Raw genomic sequence first — 15,751 nt, 5'->3', positions numbered from 1 at the left:
GCACCAAATGTTAACCTTTGGTTCTCATTCAAGCCTCTGTGCGTATTCACCGTGAACAGTGGCTTTGACTCATCAGCCAACTTGACTTAAAGGTAAGCATATTTAAAGTCTACCGTCGAGTACCGTGTTCCGTCATTCAATGTCGCGAACACATCGAACACATCTAACACACCACATGTAGAAATAGCAAAAACCAAAACTTAAAAAACCAAAAAATAATTGTTCCCCCAAATGCTTATAATGTGCCAAATGTTTTTTCATCTTCGTCCATTTTTGCCCACTGCTCAAAAACTGCATACATCTCAAAATCGCTTCAAAACCGTATTGACTCTTTTTATGGCGAATTATAAAATCAAAAAAGAAGAACGCCCGTTTCTTTTTCTGTCAAACTGCTAACACATACGCACATTGAGAAACGAGAAATAAAAACGGCATGTTGCTTCTTTTTTTGCTTCACTGTTTTCCTTCTGTGAATCTTTTCATTTTGATTATATATTTTCAGAGATCTCTATTGGCTCAAGCAATGGGAGAGCGTTCGGTTGGAAATTTTTTAAGAAGGTATGTTAATTATCAGTTTAAAATTAAAAATGCTCGTTTTTTTGGAACTATTATAAAATTCCTTTGCAGTTTTAAATTTATTTGAAGCATATTTTGCCTATATATTTAGGTTGGAAGTTAATTCGTTTTTCTGCTAATTTTTGAAAAATTTTACATTGAAAATGGTATATTAAAAATTAAATGTAACCTTATGATTTTTATATCCATACAACAGAAATACCACTTAAAATAAATTGAAAATGAAATCGAAGAAAAGTTCAAATTTTACCTTAAAGGAAAAGTATCGATTCTAGGTATTTTGAACGTATTTTGAAATTAACTATGGGCTTCCCTGTATGTAGAAATTAGCTTGCCAACATCCGTTCGACAGTCCGGAAAAACTCTAAACACACTTTTTAAAATTTTGGCAAAACTGGCAAATGTTGTAACTCCATGAAACACACTAGAATAACCTAGGGAACCTTTTTAGGCACGTCTTCAGCGGCCGAGCAAGATCACGTCCGCCTACACGTCCAGCAGGACAAGATTGTTTACCAAAAACTAAACCATCTACAAAGGAGGTGAAGAAGCCCAAAAATAGAAATGATACATTTAAAGTTGACACTCCGCAAGAATTATGGTTTGTAGCCGACGAGATGTACATGATTGGCTCGAAATTCTCACGGGACTATTACATATCCAAATTGGAATCGGAACTTGTTCCAAAACTTTTATGTTTAAAATTTTCTAGTTTACTTCAACAAGCTTGGTAACGATTACACATCTGAAATAGCTAGACTCATCATCGACAATTGTGAGTACTTCAAAAAGACATCAGAGACTTTGAAAGATCTCAGTTTTCTTGTCGACGTGTTCCACAGCGATCCAAATCATTCAACTGCAGCCAAGGTACACAGTGTTTTCGTGGTTTTTAAAATAACTATGAAATGTAGTTTGCACATTTATAAAAAGGCATCAACGATAAAATAAATTACTTGCAAAAATTCTTTTTTCAATGAAGAGGATACGCGTGATTCGTATTCCATACTATAAGCTAGAGGCCCATCAGCCATGCTTTAGTTGCTCAGGTACCGAAAATCAAACTACATTGAGACTCTTTGAAATAACAATTGCAAAAGTTTGGTCAGTTCCACATTAAAGATCAATTACACCCTCGCTTTCACGATCTCGGCATTTGGCTCTAGCTTTTTGCTCAAGTTTGGATTAAAAATATTAACTTTGATCAGAAGTTGACTAAACTTGGGCAAAAATTTGGCAGGACTTTGGCAAAACTTTGATTCAGGCTGCACCAAAGTTTTACTCAAGTTTCACCCCATCTGTTGTCAATCTTTGGTCCAAACATTTCTTGTTTCGTTTGAAACTTGGACAGGTTGGCAAGAGTTGAGTGAAACTTGGGCAAAACTTTGGTGCAGCCTGAATCCAAGTTTTGCCAACGTTTTGCCCAACGTTTTGCCCTAGTTTAACCAACTTCTGATCTAAGTTACTATTTTTCAAACCAAACTTGGGCAAGAAGCTAGAGCCAAATGCAGGGATTATATTCTAAAATGTACGTCAAAGTGGCGTGCCCGCATTTTTTCATTTTTCAATATTTTCCAGAATCGTACCCATTATTTACTTTAAAAAAATAAGCGTATAAATATAATTTCCAGAAACTCAAACGTCGATTGCCGAAACTTTATGAGTTACATGCCGCTCAGAACAATCTGAAGTGGAAGTTTCAAGCAGTTGACTTGGATAAAGAGGTTTCCAGCACAAAGTTCCATATTGAGATCCACATGAACACTAGTTCCTATTTTTTCGGCATCAAGCTTCTGGGGTTATTGTCTTCAATTTTCATCAAACAAATTAATTCCATTATTTCCAGATGGGAACAAACTTATCCGCAAATTCGTATTTCTGCTCGTTATGGATCTCCAATTATAGATCTCTTGAAGTTGGTGGATATCAAAAATGGGATGTTTGTGCTTGATTTGAACACTGGATTAGGAGAAAATATTTTGGAAATGCCAAGAATTGCGAAAGTAAGATGAACCAAGACATTTTCAATAAACATATCGTGCTTCATTTCCGGTACTGTCACTTTTGTAACATGCTTTGGAATTGCGGATAAGCTTCTAAAAAATCTGTAAAAAAATTGGAAACAAATTATTTTTGGCCTTATCCGTATGTGAGATCTTTAAGGTTTGACTGAGAAAAGTGCCCAGGTTTTAGGTTAATTAGGTTCAAATTATTCTGGTGGAAACTTCTGAGTTCCTTAGAAAATATTTGATAAAACGTCAAACTACAAGTAAAACACATAATTATTGACTTTTATGAAACTAATGAGAACCGAAACCGGAACCGAATCCTTGTGTACAATTTTATTATCAAAATATGAAAAGCGTCACATTAAATTTAAATCCAGCCAATCCCGCGAAAAATACCCTCGATTTGGCATGCCCAAAATTGGCTCGAATCGAGAGATGACAAATTCGGGAGATGCTGAAATCAAAAATGACACCGCCTACATTCTTTCAGATTTCCGCCGGTCACAGCAAAAATGAAAAGGGTGGGTAATACCTGGCGTCCGACTCCTCACGACTTCCGCGCCTCCTTGTGAATAAAGTTAGGAGGCCACGCCCACGGAGTTGGTGTGTATTTCGAAGGGAGTAGCTTCCTAACTTTAGGCACAAGGAGGCGCGGAAGTCGTGAGGTGTCGGCCGCCAGGTATTTCCCTCCCGTTTTCATTTTTTGCTGTGCCCGGCGGAAATCTAAAAGAATGTAGGCGGAGTCATTTTTGATTCCAGCATATCCCGAATTTCACATCTCTCGATTCGAGCCAATTTTCGGCATGCGAAATCGAGAGGGAATTTTTCGCGGGATTGGTTGGATTCAAATTTGATGTGACACTTTAAATATTTTGATAATACCCCGAAACTAGTGAAAATGCCCGCAACTTTAAAAAAATGCCATGACCGGTTTATAATCTACACAATGCGTAACGATTCCAGATCCGTATAAATTGTTTTCTATTATTGACAAGCTATAATTAAAACAATATTTTCAGTGCCAAACTATTGGACTTGTCAAAAGTGAGAAACAAAAAAATCTTATCCAAACAAACATTGATTATGCCAAAAGCCGAAATTTCAAGAATGATCACTACAATCTGGTCTTGGCGCCATCTTTTGAAAATTTACCAGGTATAGTGGTATATAACTGATACTTTTGTAAAAATATTTTTCAGATTTTCTCAATTTTAAATCAATTGACCGCATTCTTTACCGCACTTCGAAAAATATGAGCATCAATCAAATTGATGAATTTTTGACTCAAACCTGGAAACTGATGAATAAATGCACTTCTGGTTGTATCTTCCTATTCATTTTCCCAATTTATAAATGTCTCAAGGATATGTTCACAATCGCCTTTGGCGGAAAACGTTCCAAGTTCAAGGTTAGTAAAACGGTGACTAATAAGAAAAGTCAATTGGATTTTGGACATGACATCTTCAGATTCTGCTCGCCACAACCTACACCACACTTCAAGGTCAGAAGCAAGTTTTCAAAATTCTGGTCAAATAGGACAAGGGGACTTTTCTCGATTTATAAATCTTTAACTTCACATTTGCTCGTTTTCAATTTTTCTTTTTTTTTTCAACAAAAGAATACTCACTATTCCATAATTTCATTTGTTGTTTGAGTTAGATTCGTTTTTTTTGGTTATGATTATTTTCATTTTTCGTTAGAAAAAAAAGTGTTTGAAACAAAATATTGTGCATAATTACCTATCATTTTTGAGTTAATATATTTTGCAAGATTTGTATTTGGATCAATGTTAAGAATTTTTTCCTTACATTTCATGTCAGGAACTTTGGAATTATAACATTTTCACAGGGTTTAATCTCGATTGTTTCTAGATTTGAACTAAAACGCGCGCAGTAATTGCTGTTTGTCAATTTCGCTAATTTCAGCAATTAGGGAAATTGCTGAAATTGCCGTTTGCCAAACATTTTCACAACCAAAAATTGTCAAACTGTTTTCTTGCGAGTATATATGTATTTTGTGGCAGAATGTTCACTTGGCCCACTCTAAAAGACTATTTTTATTGAAAAAAGGACGGATTATGGCAAGGTCAAACTTTAAATTTTCAAAAAAATAGTTAAGAAATTGCCGATTTTTAAAACTCATTTTTGCCCCCACCCTCCCCCGCCCCCCTTCTCCAAAAAAAAGCACAACTGTCCCATTGATCTCAAAACATTTGTACTTATTGTGAAATCTTGATCTCTAATTTTGTCATGCAAATTACGAAATATTTCACCGAAATTTGGGGTATTTCTGCATTCAGTTTCTCGTGAATATGAAGTGTTTTCCTAACAATTTCGTGTCTGTTTACATTCATTCTTGTGCCTCATTTCTCATATTTCAAATGCTATTGCTAATCCTTATATTGTCATAAAAGTGATCAGCTACCAACATTTCTCATATCATTGCTCATATCATTGAGAATTTAATGATTTAAAGCTGGCAGAACTATTGTTTTTTTCTATTTTTTTCAAATTGAATTTTCAACCTCACGTCAAATTGTGTACGGAACAATCATCCGAAATGTTTGCGACAATTTTAAGTTCTATCCCTGACTATAAAATTTTCATTAAAACTCGCTTGCTGGATTCCCTAAATTGGCATTTCTATTTTATTTTAAATATTGCATAAATACAGGTATGTACCTATACTTCCCAAATCATGAGAATTAATCCATTTGCAGAAAAATGGATTCATGCGCTCGCTTTCTTGTCTATAGTTTCTTGGCAATGTGCCAAATCTTCTGTCGCACAACACTGCCCTCCTGCGTCTCCCAGTTCTCTACGTCATCAATGTCTTCCCCCGTTTCACCAATATATCCACTGTACCAGTGTCTCGTCATTTTCACCTCTCTAGCTATCTGCGTCTCATGTTCTTTCTCACACATTGGAGGACACGTTGCACCCGTTCTGCCCTTCTGTCTCTCTCTCCCGCAGTTTTACACACGAATCGCCTCTTTTTTGGCTATTCCACTATTATTTTCTCGATTTGTTTTATTCTATCTCTTCCGCATAATTTTTTTGTGGCTTAAAACTTATTATTATAGCCTACATTGATGACAGAGTGTCCGGAGTCGTCCACAAACATGACGAACGGCGAGAATGGAGAAAATCAGTAAGTTAATTGGTTTATTAGCAAAAAAATCGATTACACAGCCAGGCCATACTGTTAAAATACCAAATTACATGTATTTGGTTTTAATTTGAATTAATAAAGTGATACCTTCAAAAATGCATCGCTACTCGGTACGCAATATGCAATTCATTTTCAGTGCACCAGCCGCCACAATCGAAGATTTTGAAATTCTGAAGCACATCGGAAGCGGAGCATATGGAGAGGTGAGCAAATTTTTTGATTATAAATATGTGTAAACTATTGGATTTTTAGGTGGCCGCCGTACGCAAGCTTAATGGGTGCGATACTGAAACGATTTATGCGATGAAAGTGATGGAGAAGAGAAGGATGTCCAAGCACAAGGATATGGTTGAGGTAGCGCATTAAAAAATCATCATCAAAATAAATAAAAAATACCAGTACCCCAAAAACAACTGATTAGGTCAAAAAAAAAATCACAAAGTATTCTGGTTAAAAAATATTTCCAATACTCGATTCAACTATTTCTGTCAAAAATTATGACATGAGCAGAACTTGAAGTAAAATTAAATGAGTATAAAACTGTTGGACTGAATTTATTGCACACTTTTGGTTTTTGAACAAGTCTGCGTAATCGTCGGAATAACTCTATTTTGTGTCATTTTACCAAATTTTTTGGGGACAAAATCAATAGTTTTAGTCAAAATTGTACTGTCAAATTTGTGATGTGTGCGGCCCAAACCACAAAATTCGCCGAGCTCGGCAAACTCGGCAAATTTGGCAAAACACATCCCTGTGCATGAACAAAATCTTGAGCTTCAAGGTAAGCAGTAGAGAATGATAAAAATCGTACAAAATTATTTCACTTTTATTTTTCAATTTCTATTGCACAAATATGACAACCAAAACAATTACACATCAAACCTGAAATTTAATTTTTTTAGCACGAATGGAAGATCCTCACCACAATCCACAACCCGTTCTTCATGAAAATGAGCTACTCGTTCCAGACGAAACGGCATTTGGTTTTTGTTATGCCTTTTGCTGGCGGTGGTGACATGCTCACAATGATGGAAAATGAGTGTTTGATCGAGGAATCTGCTCATTTTTACTTGTGTGAGCTTGTTGAAGGGATCGGATACCTTCATGAAAAACGTGAGTTGATTCTGGAAATCGGTAGATTTTTATTAAATTGAAAATGCATTGCAGACATCGTTCACAGAGACGTTAAGCTGGAGAATCTTCTAATTGGAAATGATGGACACTTGATGATTACGGATTATGGTCTTTCAGCTACTGGATGTGACGCTGAAGACGCTATCCAGGGTGTAATCGGAACTCGCCGTACGATTTTTTCCTTATTTGCACTTAAAAAAAAAAGCAAGCCGAATTCTGATGTATTTTCTGCCGGCTGAAATTCATCACAATCACTGAGAAACCGCAATATAGTAGACCAAACTGTGGAAAAATGAATATCAGTATTATAAATTCACAAAACTAAAAAATTATCGTTGCAAACAACAAAAAACTTTGAGCTGTTACCATGATTTTAATATAAAATATATCTTACAAGCTCATCTTTTCAAAAAGAACAAAATATTGTTCTAAATACATTTACTTTAAGTGGTTAAAATCCCAATTTTAGATACCATGGCCCCGGAGGTACACCTGGAGAAAAAGTACGGCACTTCCTGCGACTGGTGGGCTGTTGGAATCACTTATTGCGATATGCGTTCCGACAAGGCTGTATTTGATGGCGCTGACAGCAAAGAGTACTCTGATAGCACTGCAAAGGTAAGTGTCCTACAGTTTTTCCCTCATTTCAACACGTTTTCCAGAAGCGCCCACGACTTCCAAAAGTTTTAAGCCCACGTGAGAGAGGTTTTGTCAACAAACTGATTGTCCGCGATCCGACGCAACGTCTTGGCAACGGACCGGACGGAACTGCAACTGTCAAGGCACATGATATGTTCAAAGGAGTTGTCTGGGAGGATGTGCTCGCCAAGAAGGTAAATTTTTATAGCAATCAAACTGTCAAAATGTTCAAAATACCCATATAACTGTAGTCACGCGGTGTCAGAGTGTCTCATTTCGGTATGATCTACATAGATCTACAAAAAATGCGGGATTTGAGACGCAGAGCTCACTGATTTTGCATAGTCAAGAACGTGCTGATGTCACATTTTTTGGCAAAAAAATCTTGCATTTTTTATAGATCAAACCGTAATAAGACAGCTTGACATCACGTGTGTAGTTGCCAAGCATCTGTATACTACATTTTTCACACGCTATGTCATTTTGCAGCAAAAATGTTTCATTAAACCCAAATGCAACTGCGCCTTTTTTTCGAGATATCGTCAATTAAAATGCAACGCAAACACTGAATCTGACGACACATTACACCAATTGGCGTAGAGACATTAGTCGAGAAAGCGACGAAGGAATTTGTTTTTTGACATGTAAATGTATCTAGGACAGTTAATGTATTATATTTTATCGCAAAAAAGTATTTCTGGTAAATGAAAGGAAAATCAGTGAACGACGAACTGTCGTACGCTGAGAGGTACGCAAGCACCTTACCTGACGACATGTTGCAGAGCAGGGTGGTGAGAATAAACTTTAAAAAGGGGTATAACATCTTCATATACTAAAATTCGAACAGTTATTTCATCTAAAATTACAAAACTTCCAGCTTGTGCCACCATTCATTCCGGATGCTGAGATGATCAGCACCTTCAAGTGCTTCCCGGAGCAAACCAAACAGACGAAGTTCCCGACCTTTGAGTGAGTTTTTGTATTAAAGGTGGAGTAGCGCCGCGCAATTGGGGAAATCATCAAAAACCACTCCAATGGTCCCAAAATGATCGAATATGGTAATAAAAAACTTTTCAAACAATTTTTAATTTTTTTTAATTTATAGTCAAAAAGTGACAATTACTCAGTTTTTGCAACTCATAATTTTGGAAATCGACCAACAAAATTTTTTTTAAATGCATTTTTATACTGTAAATTTGTTTCAATTATTTGTATTAAAACATTGCAGGGGTCGGAACATGCGACATTGCTCTAGGCTCTTTTTTGTTTCAAAAAATTTGGCAATTCGTCAAAACTTAGAACGGAAATTTTGAAAAATCTAAAATTTTTTGTAGTGTTTCATTATTTTATCGTTTTGGATTATTATAAGTGTATTCCAAAAAAACCTACTGGCGCTACTCCACCTTCAAATTGCAGTTATTTTGTACTTCTAGAGTTTACTTGCATATAGAACTTATGCATTATGTATGTAATTTTCAAGTCAATGTGCCGCGACTATTGCTAGCGTTGAAGTTGTCCGAAACATAAACCGATTGTAATTTTCAGACACCCTGTCCCACTTTACTGGACTGATATTGACTTCACGGACCCATCCCTGTGCAACAACTAGTCATCCAACAAGAATGGATTTCAATATCATTTTCTATTGCCATGCCAAGTATTCACTGGACTTTTTGACCAATAGGTTCCCCTTTTGCCACTTCTCCCGTTTATTGAACCCTATTTTCCCGATTCCAACGTTTTGAAAACATAAACCTCTACGTTCATTCTAATTTTTCAATTTAAAATGTTACCCTTTTTCTAGGATTTTCAATTGAAACTCTTATGGGCCCTTTTTCCGTTTTGTCATTGGTTTTTTATCAGCATTTCAGCCGACTTTTAAAGTCATTCACTTTCCCGTTTACATGTACTTTCATGGGTTCACCCCTTGCTTTACCCCGTTTTTCATTGTTTTTTGAAATTTTATACCTTTTGGGCATTTTGCTTTAAATTAATACGATTATAAACTAATTCAATTTTAAAATAATGTGTGAGCAAACACCGATTTTGTAAAAAAAATAGGATTACATACAGTTAATTAAAATTAGTTCAAATATTATTACAATCACGTTTTTATTTTCAAAGCGGAAAACAATTCTATCAGTTACTATAAAAACATTTTGGTTTGTCAAACTTGCCTATCTTGAACGTTTAACATCATTTCATTTTGTTTCTGACACTATTTATAATAAAATATGTATCGTTAGCATATATTTTAAAACTCTCCGATCAGAATGTATAGGCGCAATAAAATGTATCCGAAATTTGCTGTATATAAACATGTAGATACAAAACAGGCTTAGTTACTAAGGCTTATTTAATTAACTAATTGAAAAAACATATGAACAAAGTACATACATGTGTGAAGAATAAATACAGTTATACCTTAAAAATGTTTTTTTTAAAGAGAATAACCTAGCGGAATCGGAAAACAATAATATATTTGAAGACTCCAGTTTTTCAAAACGGGGACATGATATTTTCAACTTACAAAAACATATTCTGCTCTTCAAGATTGCTAAGATTGCTAAACTATTTTTATGATGTATAAGCTGAAAATGATTTATTTTTATGCGTATCCAATCTTATGTGTATTACTTTTGTATTCTTTATGAAAAATATAAAATCGTATTGAAATAAATAAATGCATAAATAAATAGGGAGGGAATGACGTGAAAATTCAGTACTCGATGCTGGTGTATGAAGGTCTCACCAAAAATTCAATGTTTGTTAGTCTCGGGAATAAATTAGCCGATCAAGCTTCCCAAAAACACATGTTCAAACAATATTATCATATTGTCTACCGCGCAGAAAAGTATAAAAAGCAAAGAGACATTGATGTCAGTCACACTTTGAACAAGCTATTTTTTTATTCTCTCAGTTTGCCTTCAAAAATGCTCCGCGTTGTTCTTTTCGCTGCTATCCTCGTATTTTCTATTGCTAATTCAGAAATTATAGATAAGGTTGAAAACAAAAAAAAGCTTGGTAAAATGTAATAATGTTTAATTTTAGAGTTTGGAACAATCGGGTCCAATTCAAGATTCTTCAAATTTTGCATTAGCTGTGAATGGTGAAGAACTTCCAACCGACATAGCCCTGGAAGGCCAGTCTGAAGTTATGATTCGCGCCAAGAGATATTATGGATGCGGTTGTGGGTGTGGATGTGCTACTGTAGCTGCAGTGTCTCCAGTTCCATGTGGAGGATGCTGTGGATGTGGATATGGAAAGTAAATCGTCGTTAAATAATATTTAATACCATGCTTTCATCATAATTATTATTTCCTATAAAGTTGGCGCCAATGTTTCTTCACAACGTTTTTCTCAAACATATTAGGCACATATTCCAGAAAAAGTCATTCTCTATTTCACAAAATTTTTGTAATCCAGCCATTTTTCAGTTCTATTCCAAACTCGTTTTCAAATTCTGTCAACAATTTTGTCATTCCAGTTAAAATGTCATGTGTATTAAGAAGTCCTCGTCAGTGTTTGAAGTAGGACCTCAAGGCCAAAATGCCAAAGATAGAAACACAAAATATATATTACATATTCAACTACAACATTCATTTACACCCAACGCCATCAGTTCACAAAAATGACATTGTGATCTTATCAACAGCCGCTCTTTTCGTCGCCACTTTTGTCTTATCATTTTGTAGAACTGATAAGACGTGTAAAAACTAATTTGCAGCATTCTTGACGCGTTATTAGCGTTTAACTATGCGGCTGATATTTGTATTACTAGCAACATTTGTAAATGCAGCGTTTTCTTATAAAATTTTAGTATTCTCGCCTGCAACAAGTAAATCTCATCTAATTTCAAATGGAAGGCTTGCTGATGAACTGGCCCGCGCTGGTCATGATGTGGTAGGTCAAAAAATCACTTTAGTCAATTATAATAAGTCTTTTCAAAAAGGATGTATTACATTTAAAAAAGTCTGCATAAAAGCAATAAAATTACAGTCTGTGAACTTTTTTATTTTCAGACAGTGCTGGAGCTAGATTTTCTTGGAATCTCCCAAACCACAAACAGCGTCAAAGTAGCTAAAAAACGCATTATCGATGGTTTCCAGGAATCTACTAATTTTAAAAATGTTCTTCACGGTTTGCAAACGCACTGATAAAAAATTTGACTCGAATAAATTTTAGGCTTCTCCGAAACTGTAATGGAAGAGCCAAGCTTCACAGACGAGATCAAGGGATGGTGGGCCTATCAGAATGTGTACAATGACTTGTGTGCCGAGTTTTTGAAGATGGATGACATATTCAATGAGCTCAAAAATGCAAAGTTTGATGGGTTCTTTGCAGAGCAAATCAATTTGTGTGGTTTTGGCTATGCACACGCTCTGGAAATTCCGAGGCACTTTTTGATCTCAAGGTGAGTGGTTGAAACTGGCATAAAGCGTATTTGTGTTTAATTTTGATTCAAATATTTAGCTGTAGCACATTGCGCGTATAAATAGCCGGGTACACGTCGAGTCCATTAAAAAGAAGACCATTTCCATGTGCAACATCCTGAAAGCACTAACTGGGACAACCTGGGGCTGCTCGAAGGAAGTCCTACTGCAGACAACGAAGGCTATCATCAAATCCCTAGCACTATACGGTGCACCAGCATGGACCCAGCTCCTGAGCCAATCACGACTCAACACTCTGGAAATATGCTACAGAAATGCCTTACGGATTTGCGCCGGTCTCACGAAGGACACGCCAATCGTCCACATCTATGCCGAAACACAAATGCTCCCTCTTCGCGAAGAATGTGAACTCGCTAGACAGCAGGCTTACCTCTCCATGGCCAAATCAACCACCCACCCGAACCGCGGACTGAAAGCGAGGCGCCAACCTGAGCGGAAAACCGACAGGCCAAGAGAACCATCACTGGATTTCCCCAACGAAACGTCAGGACGACAAACAAGAAGCCGCCGAAACTGAACGAAGAAGAAAAGCAGCTCCCGAAATCAACCCGGAGGGAACTGGCCAGACTGCGTTGTGGTGACCCGCTACTCGTCCCGCAATACCGAGCCAAAATTAAAGGAATCAATGTGGACCCCTGCCAATGCGGCAACTCATCAGGGGACCTACGCCACTTCCTAGAATGTGGAAGAACCCCCGATCAAAATTGAAGACCTATGGAAAAGCCCAAAACTGGCGGCCAGAAGACTAGGCCTGCCGCTCACCTGTGACCCAGAAGGAGCGAGTGCTTTGCCGTGACAGACCGGCGCTGCGCTGCCGTTGCAGCAACAACAACAACATAAATAGTTCATCTGAAAATTGTTTTGAAATATGATCTCGTAACAATTACTTAAAATAGGGAGTTGAAAAAATTTTTCCAAGTCATATCTTGAATTTGGAATGTATCGTAAACCTGGCATATAATTTAGATCGAAAATTTGACCATATTTCCCCTTTTTTAATAAAATAATATTACCAAAAAAAAACTAAAACTTTCAGTTGCCCATTTGCTGCTCCAGTATACGATTTCACTGGTCTTCCAATGCCCACCTCAACTGTAGCATTTGCTGCCGATTTGAGCATAAGCCCAACGTACACTGAAAGAGCCAGAAATTTATTTGTTGCTGTTCTCACAAAACTCGAATTTACTCTTTTGAATAACCGCCTTCAGGCGCATTTCCAGCATAAATTTGGGTGAGCTTGAGATAAAGCTTAAGACAGATTTTTTGAAAAAGTAATTTCAGAGAACATTTCCCATCTCTCTACAGTGTTACTAGCGATGTTGACGTCATTTTTGTGGCCACTGATGAAATAATCGACATTTCCACAACTACTCTTCAAAACATTGTCCACGTCGGAGGGCTTGGAGTTGATGACGACGTCGCTGAAATGGACAATGTGTTTGCAAGTGAAATGAGCAAGGGGAAGGAAGGCGTCATTTATTTTTCGCTGGGTACTATTGCGAACACTACTAAAATTGATAGCAAGGTAATGCGTACCGTATTGGACATTGTGAAGAAGTTCCCCGACTATCATTTTGTGATAAGAGCTGATAAATATGACTTGGTGAGTTTTATTGTTGTTCATGTTATTACCTTCTACCGAATTGCACTCGTGTGTGCACAAAATTCAACAATTTGAACTAGTCCTTCCACGATGGCGCTACTATCGCTTTTCACACCATCGCTCTTCTCTGTTGTACACAGCTATAGTGGTGCAAAGTCCCGCGAAGACTCCTGGTGTGATAGTGCGGGCACACGGGCATGGTGTGTATCATTGGCAAAATTTGGATTTTCTAATGGGGTTATTCATGCGATGACGTAAAATGCAAAAATGTGTTTTTATATTTATATTTTTGTTGTTCCTCTATTCATGCGTGTTTAAAAATGTAAAAATGGCGCATGCTTTTTTTTTTAATTTTTCGACATTTTACGACCTTTTAAGGCATTTTTCTACATTGGCCGACAGCCCACGGTCGATGTAAAAAAATATAGAAAAATGTTGAAAAATATTGAAAAATGCATGCGTTTTTTAAGAAACACTTATTACCGATACATATGTTTAGGAGAAAAAATGTTTAAAAATACATATTTTCTTTTTTTGTCATCACATGAATACACATGAAAGTGTCAAATCTAGTTAATCATGATCCGACAGCTACCCAGTTTTTTTATTTTTAACTTCGCAGTGAACTTGACAAATTTGTGTTTTATAGTGCAGCCTTGCGCTCAGTAGATGTCGGATCATACATATCAATCACACTCAATTTTGAGAATATCTCAAAAAAAATTTGTATAGTGTGTGAACTCAAACATTTATAAAATGTCTTGCAACCACCCGTAAAACTTGTTTAATATTTTTCAGAGCACCCGAGAATATGCTAAATCAGTTTCCAACGCTTTTGTGTCTGATTGGCTACCACAACCGGCAATTCTCCGTATGTTTATATTCGAAAAAAAAATAATAGCTTAATTTTCCAGACCATCCTCGCCTCAAACTCTTCATCACTCATTCTGGCTACAATAGTATTGTTGAAGCGGCGAGAGCTGGAGTTCCACTTATCAATATTCCTTTTATGTTTGATCAGAATTTGTAAGTTTCCGAAATACTGCCCCACATGAATCATTTTCAAATTTAGAAACAGCAGAGCAGTTGAGAAAAAAGGTTGGGGAATCCGAAGACACAAAAAACAACTGCTTACGGAGCCCGAGGAAATTGAAAAGGCTATTTCTGAAATTATTCACAACAAGAAGTATGTTACCTTTGCGTTTAGTATTTGAATAAAAATTATTGATTCAGGTACTCCTTGAAAGCTCAGAGAATACGCGATCTTATCAAATCAAAACCCCTCAGTTCTTCTCAATTACTGATTAAAACTACTGAATGGGTAAGATCTGTAAAAAATGTTTGAACAAAAAAATCAAAGTCAAAGTTTCAGGTTTTAGCGGGTAGATAATATCTGTGTAGGTGCATAGTATTCATAACCAATCAATAAAAACATTGTTGGGGGAAACCAAAGCTCGAAACCCACCACGTTATAATTGTTCACATTTTGAGAAACTTTAAGCAAACTTGTTATTAAATTTATTTTTAGAAAGGAAATAGCGTGGGATAATGATACGACTTTTTGCAGGCAATCAAAAATCACGGACTCGACGAAATTAAGTTCGAAAGCCGTGGTCAAACAACTTGGACTTATTACAATTTAGATGTGATTATTCCAGTATTTTGGCTTAGCATTTCTCTTGTGATACCTACCATTTTTGGGTGGTACAAGTTCAGTTGTTTCGGGCATGTGGAGGAAAAGAAGGGCAAATCGAAGAGAGATTAAATATGATTTTTATTGTGTTCTATTAAAAATACAGTTTAGCATTCTAAATACGTAGATGTTATAGTTTGCTGATGTTTTGAAACTTTATCAGGCTACGATAGATAAAAAACATACAAATCGAGATAAAAAATTCAAAAATTTTTAAAAATATATAAACAAAAAAACTTGAATTACCAAAAGTGCAAGAAAGATTGATAAAATTAGTTTTAAAAAACTATTTGTAGCCGCAAAAAAATTTTGAATTTTTTGTGAAGTTATCACCTCATTATGAAATTCGATCATTGCAAGAAGTTCAAACAAAACTCCAAAATCGATATTCTTTCTAGGTGTGGGCGGCAACCGATTTTTTTCCGGCAAAGCGGCGAACCGGCAAATTGCTGATTTGCAGAATTTGCCGGAA

General features: G+C 36.2%; 3 protein-coding genes, 1 non-coding gene and 1 pseudogene across 6 annotated transcripts; 4 read left to right on the top strand and 1 right to left on the bottom strand.

Annotated features, from left to right (window-relative positions):
- The first annotated feature begins 523 nt into the window (after positions 1–523).
- Positions 524–4,121, top strand: F28C10.4 (annotated as a pseudogene). The gene is made up of 7 exons: positions 524–558; positions 1,028–1,446; positions 2,208–2,374; positions 2,423–2,579; positions 3,605–3,740; positions 3,785–3,993; positions 4,053–4,121. Coding segments are annotated over exons 1-7 (1,192 nt in total).
- F28C10.5 lies at positions 2,967–3,083 on the bottom strand. The gene has a single exon (NR_102142.1). It is a non-coding gene; the product is annotated as an Unclassified non-coding RNA F28C10.5 (non-coding RNA).
- A 1,474-nt stretch (positions 4,122–5,595) lies between the features above and the next one.
- Positions 5,596–9,583, top strand: F28C10.3 (Protein kinase domain-containing protein). The gene is made up of 9 exons (NM_075713.5): positions 5,596–5,735; positions 5,893–5,959; positions 6,009–6,110; positions 6,659–6,869; positions 6,924–7,058; positions 7,360–7,508; positions 7,553–7,723; positions 8,407–8,498; positions 9,075–9,583. The coding sequence occupies exons 1-9, from the start codon at positions 5,677–5,679 to the stop codon at positions 9,136–9,138; spliced, it is 1,050 nt and encodes a 349-aa protein (NP_508114.2). The 5' UTR covers positions 5,596–5,676; the 3' UTR covers positions 9,139–9,583.
- An 831-nt stretch (positions 9,584–10,414) lies between these two features.
- B0310.6 (uncharacterized protein) lies at positions 10,415–10,873 on the top strand. Its single transcript, NM_001307896.2, has 2 exons — positions 10,415–10,531; positions 10,581–10,873. Exons 1-2 carry the CDS (start codon positions 10,463–10,465, stop codon positions 10,797–10,799), a joined length of 288 nt encoding a protein of 95 aa, NP_001294825.1. The 5' UTR covers positions 10,415–10,462; the 3' UTR covers positions 10,800–10,873.
- Positions 10,874–11,134: 261 nt separating this feature from the next.
- Positions 11,135–15,496, top strand: ugt-46. 2 transcript variants are annotated; one of them, NM_075711.7, is made up of 10 exons: positions 11,135–11,432; positions 11,552–11,669; positions 11,715–11,943; positions 13,020–13,214; positions 13,265–13,586; positions 14,385–14,457; positions 14,501–14,612; positions 14,659–14,772; positions 14,820–14,907; positions 15,154–15,496. In NM_075711.7, the coding sequence occupies exons 1-10, from the start codon at positions 11,286–11,288 to the stop codon at positions 15,349–15,351; spliced, it is 1,596 nt and encodes a 531-aa protein (NP_508112.1). In that variant the 5' UTR covers positions 11,135–11,285; the 3' UTR covers positions 15,352–15,496. The 2 variants fall into 2 exon arrangements, with proteins under 2 accessions (NP_508112.1, NP_001380233.1); NM_001392716.1 differs by having other exon boundaries at positions 12,003–13,214; positions 15,154–15,345.
- The last annotated feature ends 255 nt before the right edge of the window (positions 15,497–15,751 follow it).

The sequence above is a fragment of the Caenorhabditis elegans genome, chromosome X, assembly GCF_000002985.6.
Source record: "Caenorhabditis elegans chromosome X".
NCBI lineage: Eukaryota > Metazoa > Nematoda > Chromadorea > Rhabditida > Rhabditidae > Caenorhabditis > Caenorhabditis elegans.
This window is presented reverse-complemented; position numbering and strand designations above follow the sequence as displayed.

Coding starts and splice junctions, on each gene's coding strand:
- ugt-46 (NM_075711.7), top strand. CDS start 11,286: ATGCGGCTGATATTTGTATTACTAGCAACATTTGTAAATGCAGCGTTT. Junction 14,458..14,500: donor ACCACAACCGGCAATTCTCC/GTATGTTTATAT, acceptor TTAATTTTCCAG/ACCATCCTCGCCTCAAACTC. Junction 14,773..14,819: donor GAAATTATTCACAACAAGAA/GTATGTTACCTT, acceptor TTATTGATTCAG/GTACTCCTTGAAAGCTCAGA.
- F28C10.3 (NM_075713.5), top strand. CDS start 5,677: ATGACAGAGTGTCCGGAGTCGTCCACAAACATGACGAACGGCGAGAAT. Junction 6,870..6,923: donor CGGATACCTTCATGAAAAAC/GTGAGTTGATTC, acceptor AATGCATTGCAG/ACATCGTTCACAGAGACGTT. Junction 7,509..7,552: donor ACTCTGATAGCACTGCAAAG/GTAAGTGTCCTA, acceptor CACGTTTTCCAG/AAGCGCCCACGACTTCCAAA.
- B0310.6 (NM_001307896.2), top strand. CDS start 10,463: ATGCTCCGCGTTGTTCTTTTCGCTGCTATCCTCGTATTTTCTATTGCT. Junction 10,532..10,580: donor ATTCAGAAATTATAGATAAG/GTTGAAAACAAA, acceptor GTTTAATTTTAG/AGTTTGGAACAATCGGGTCC.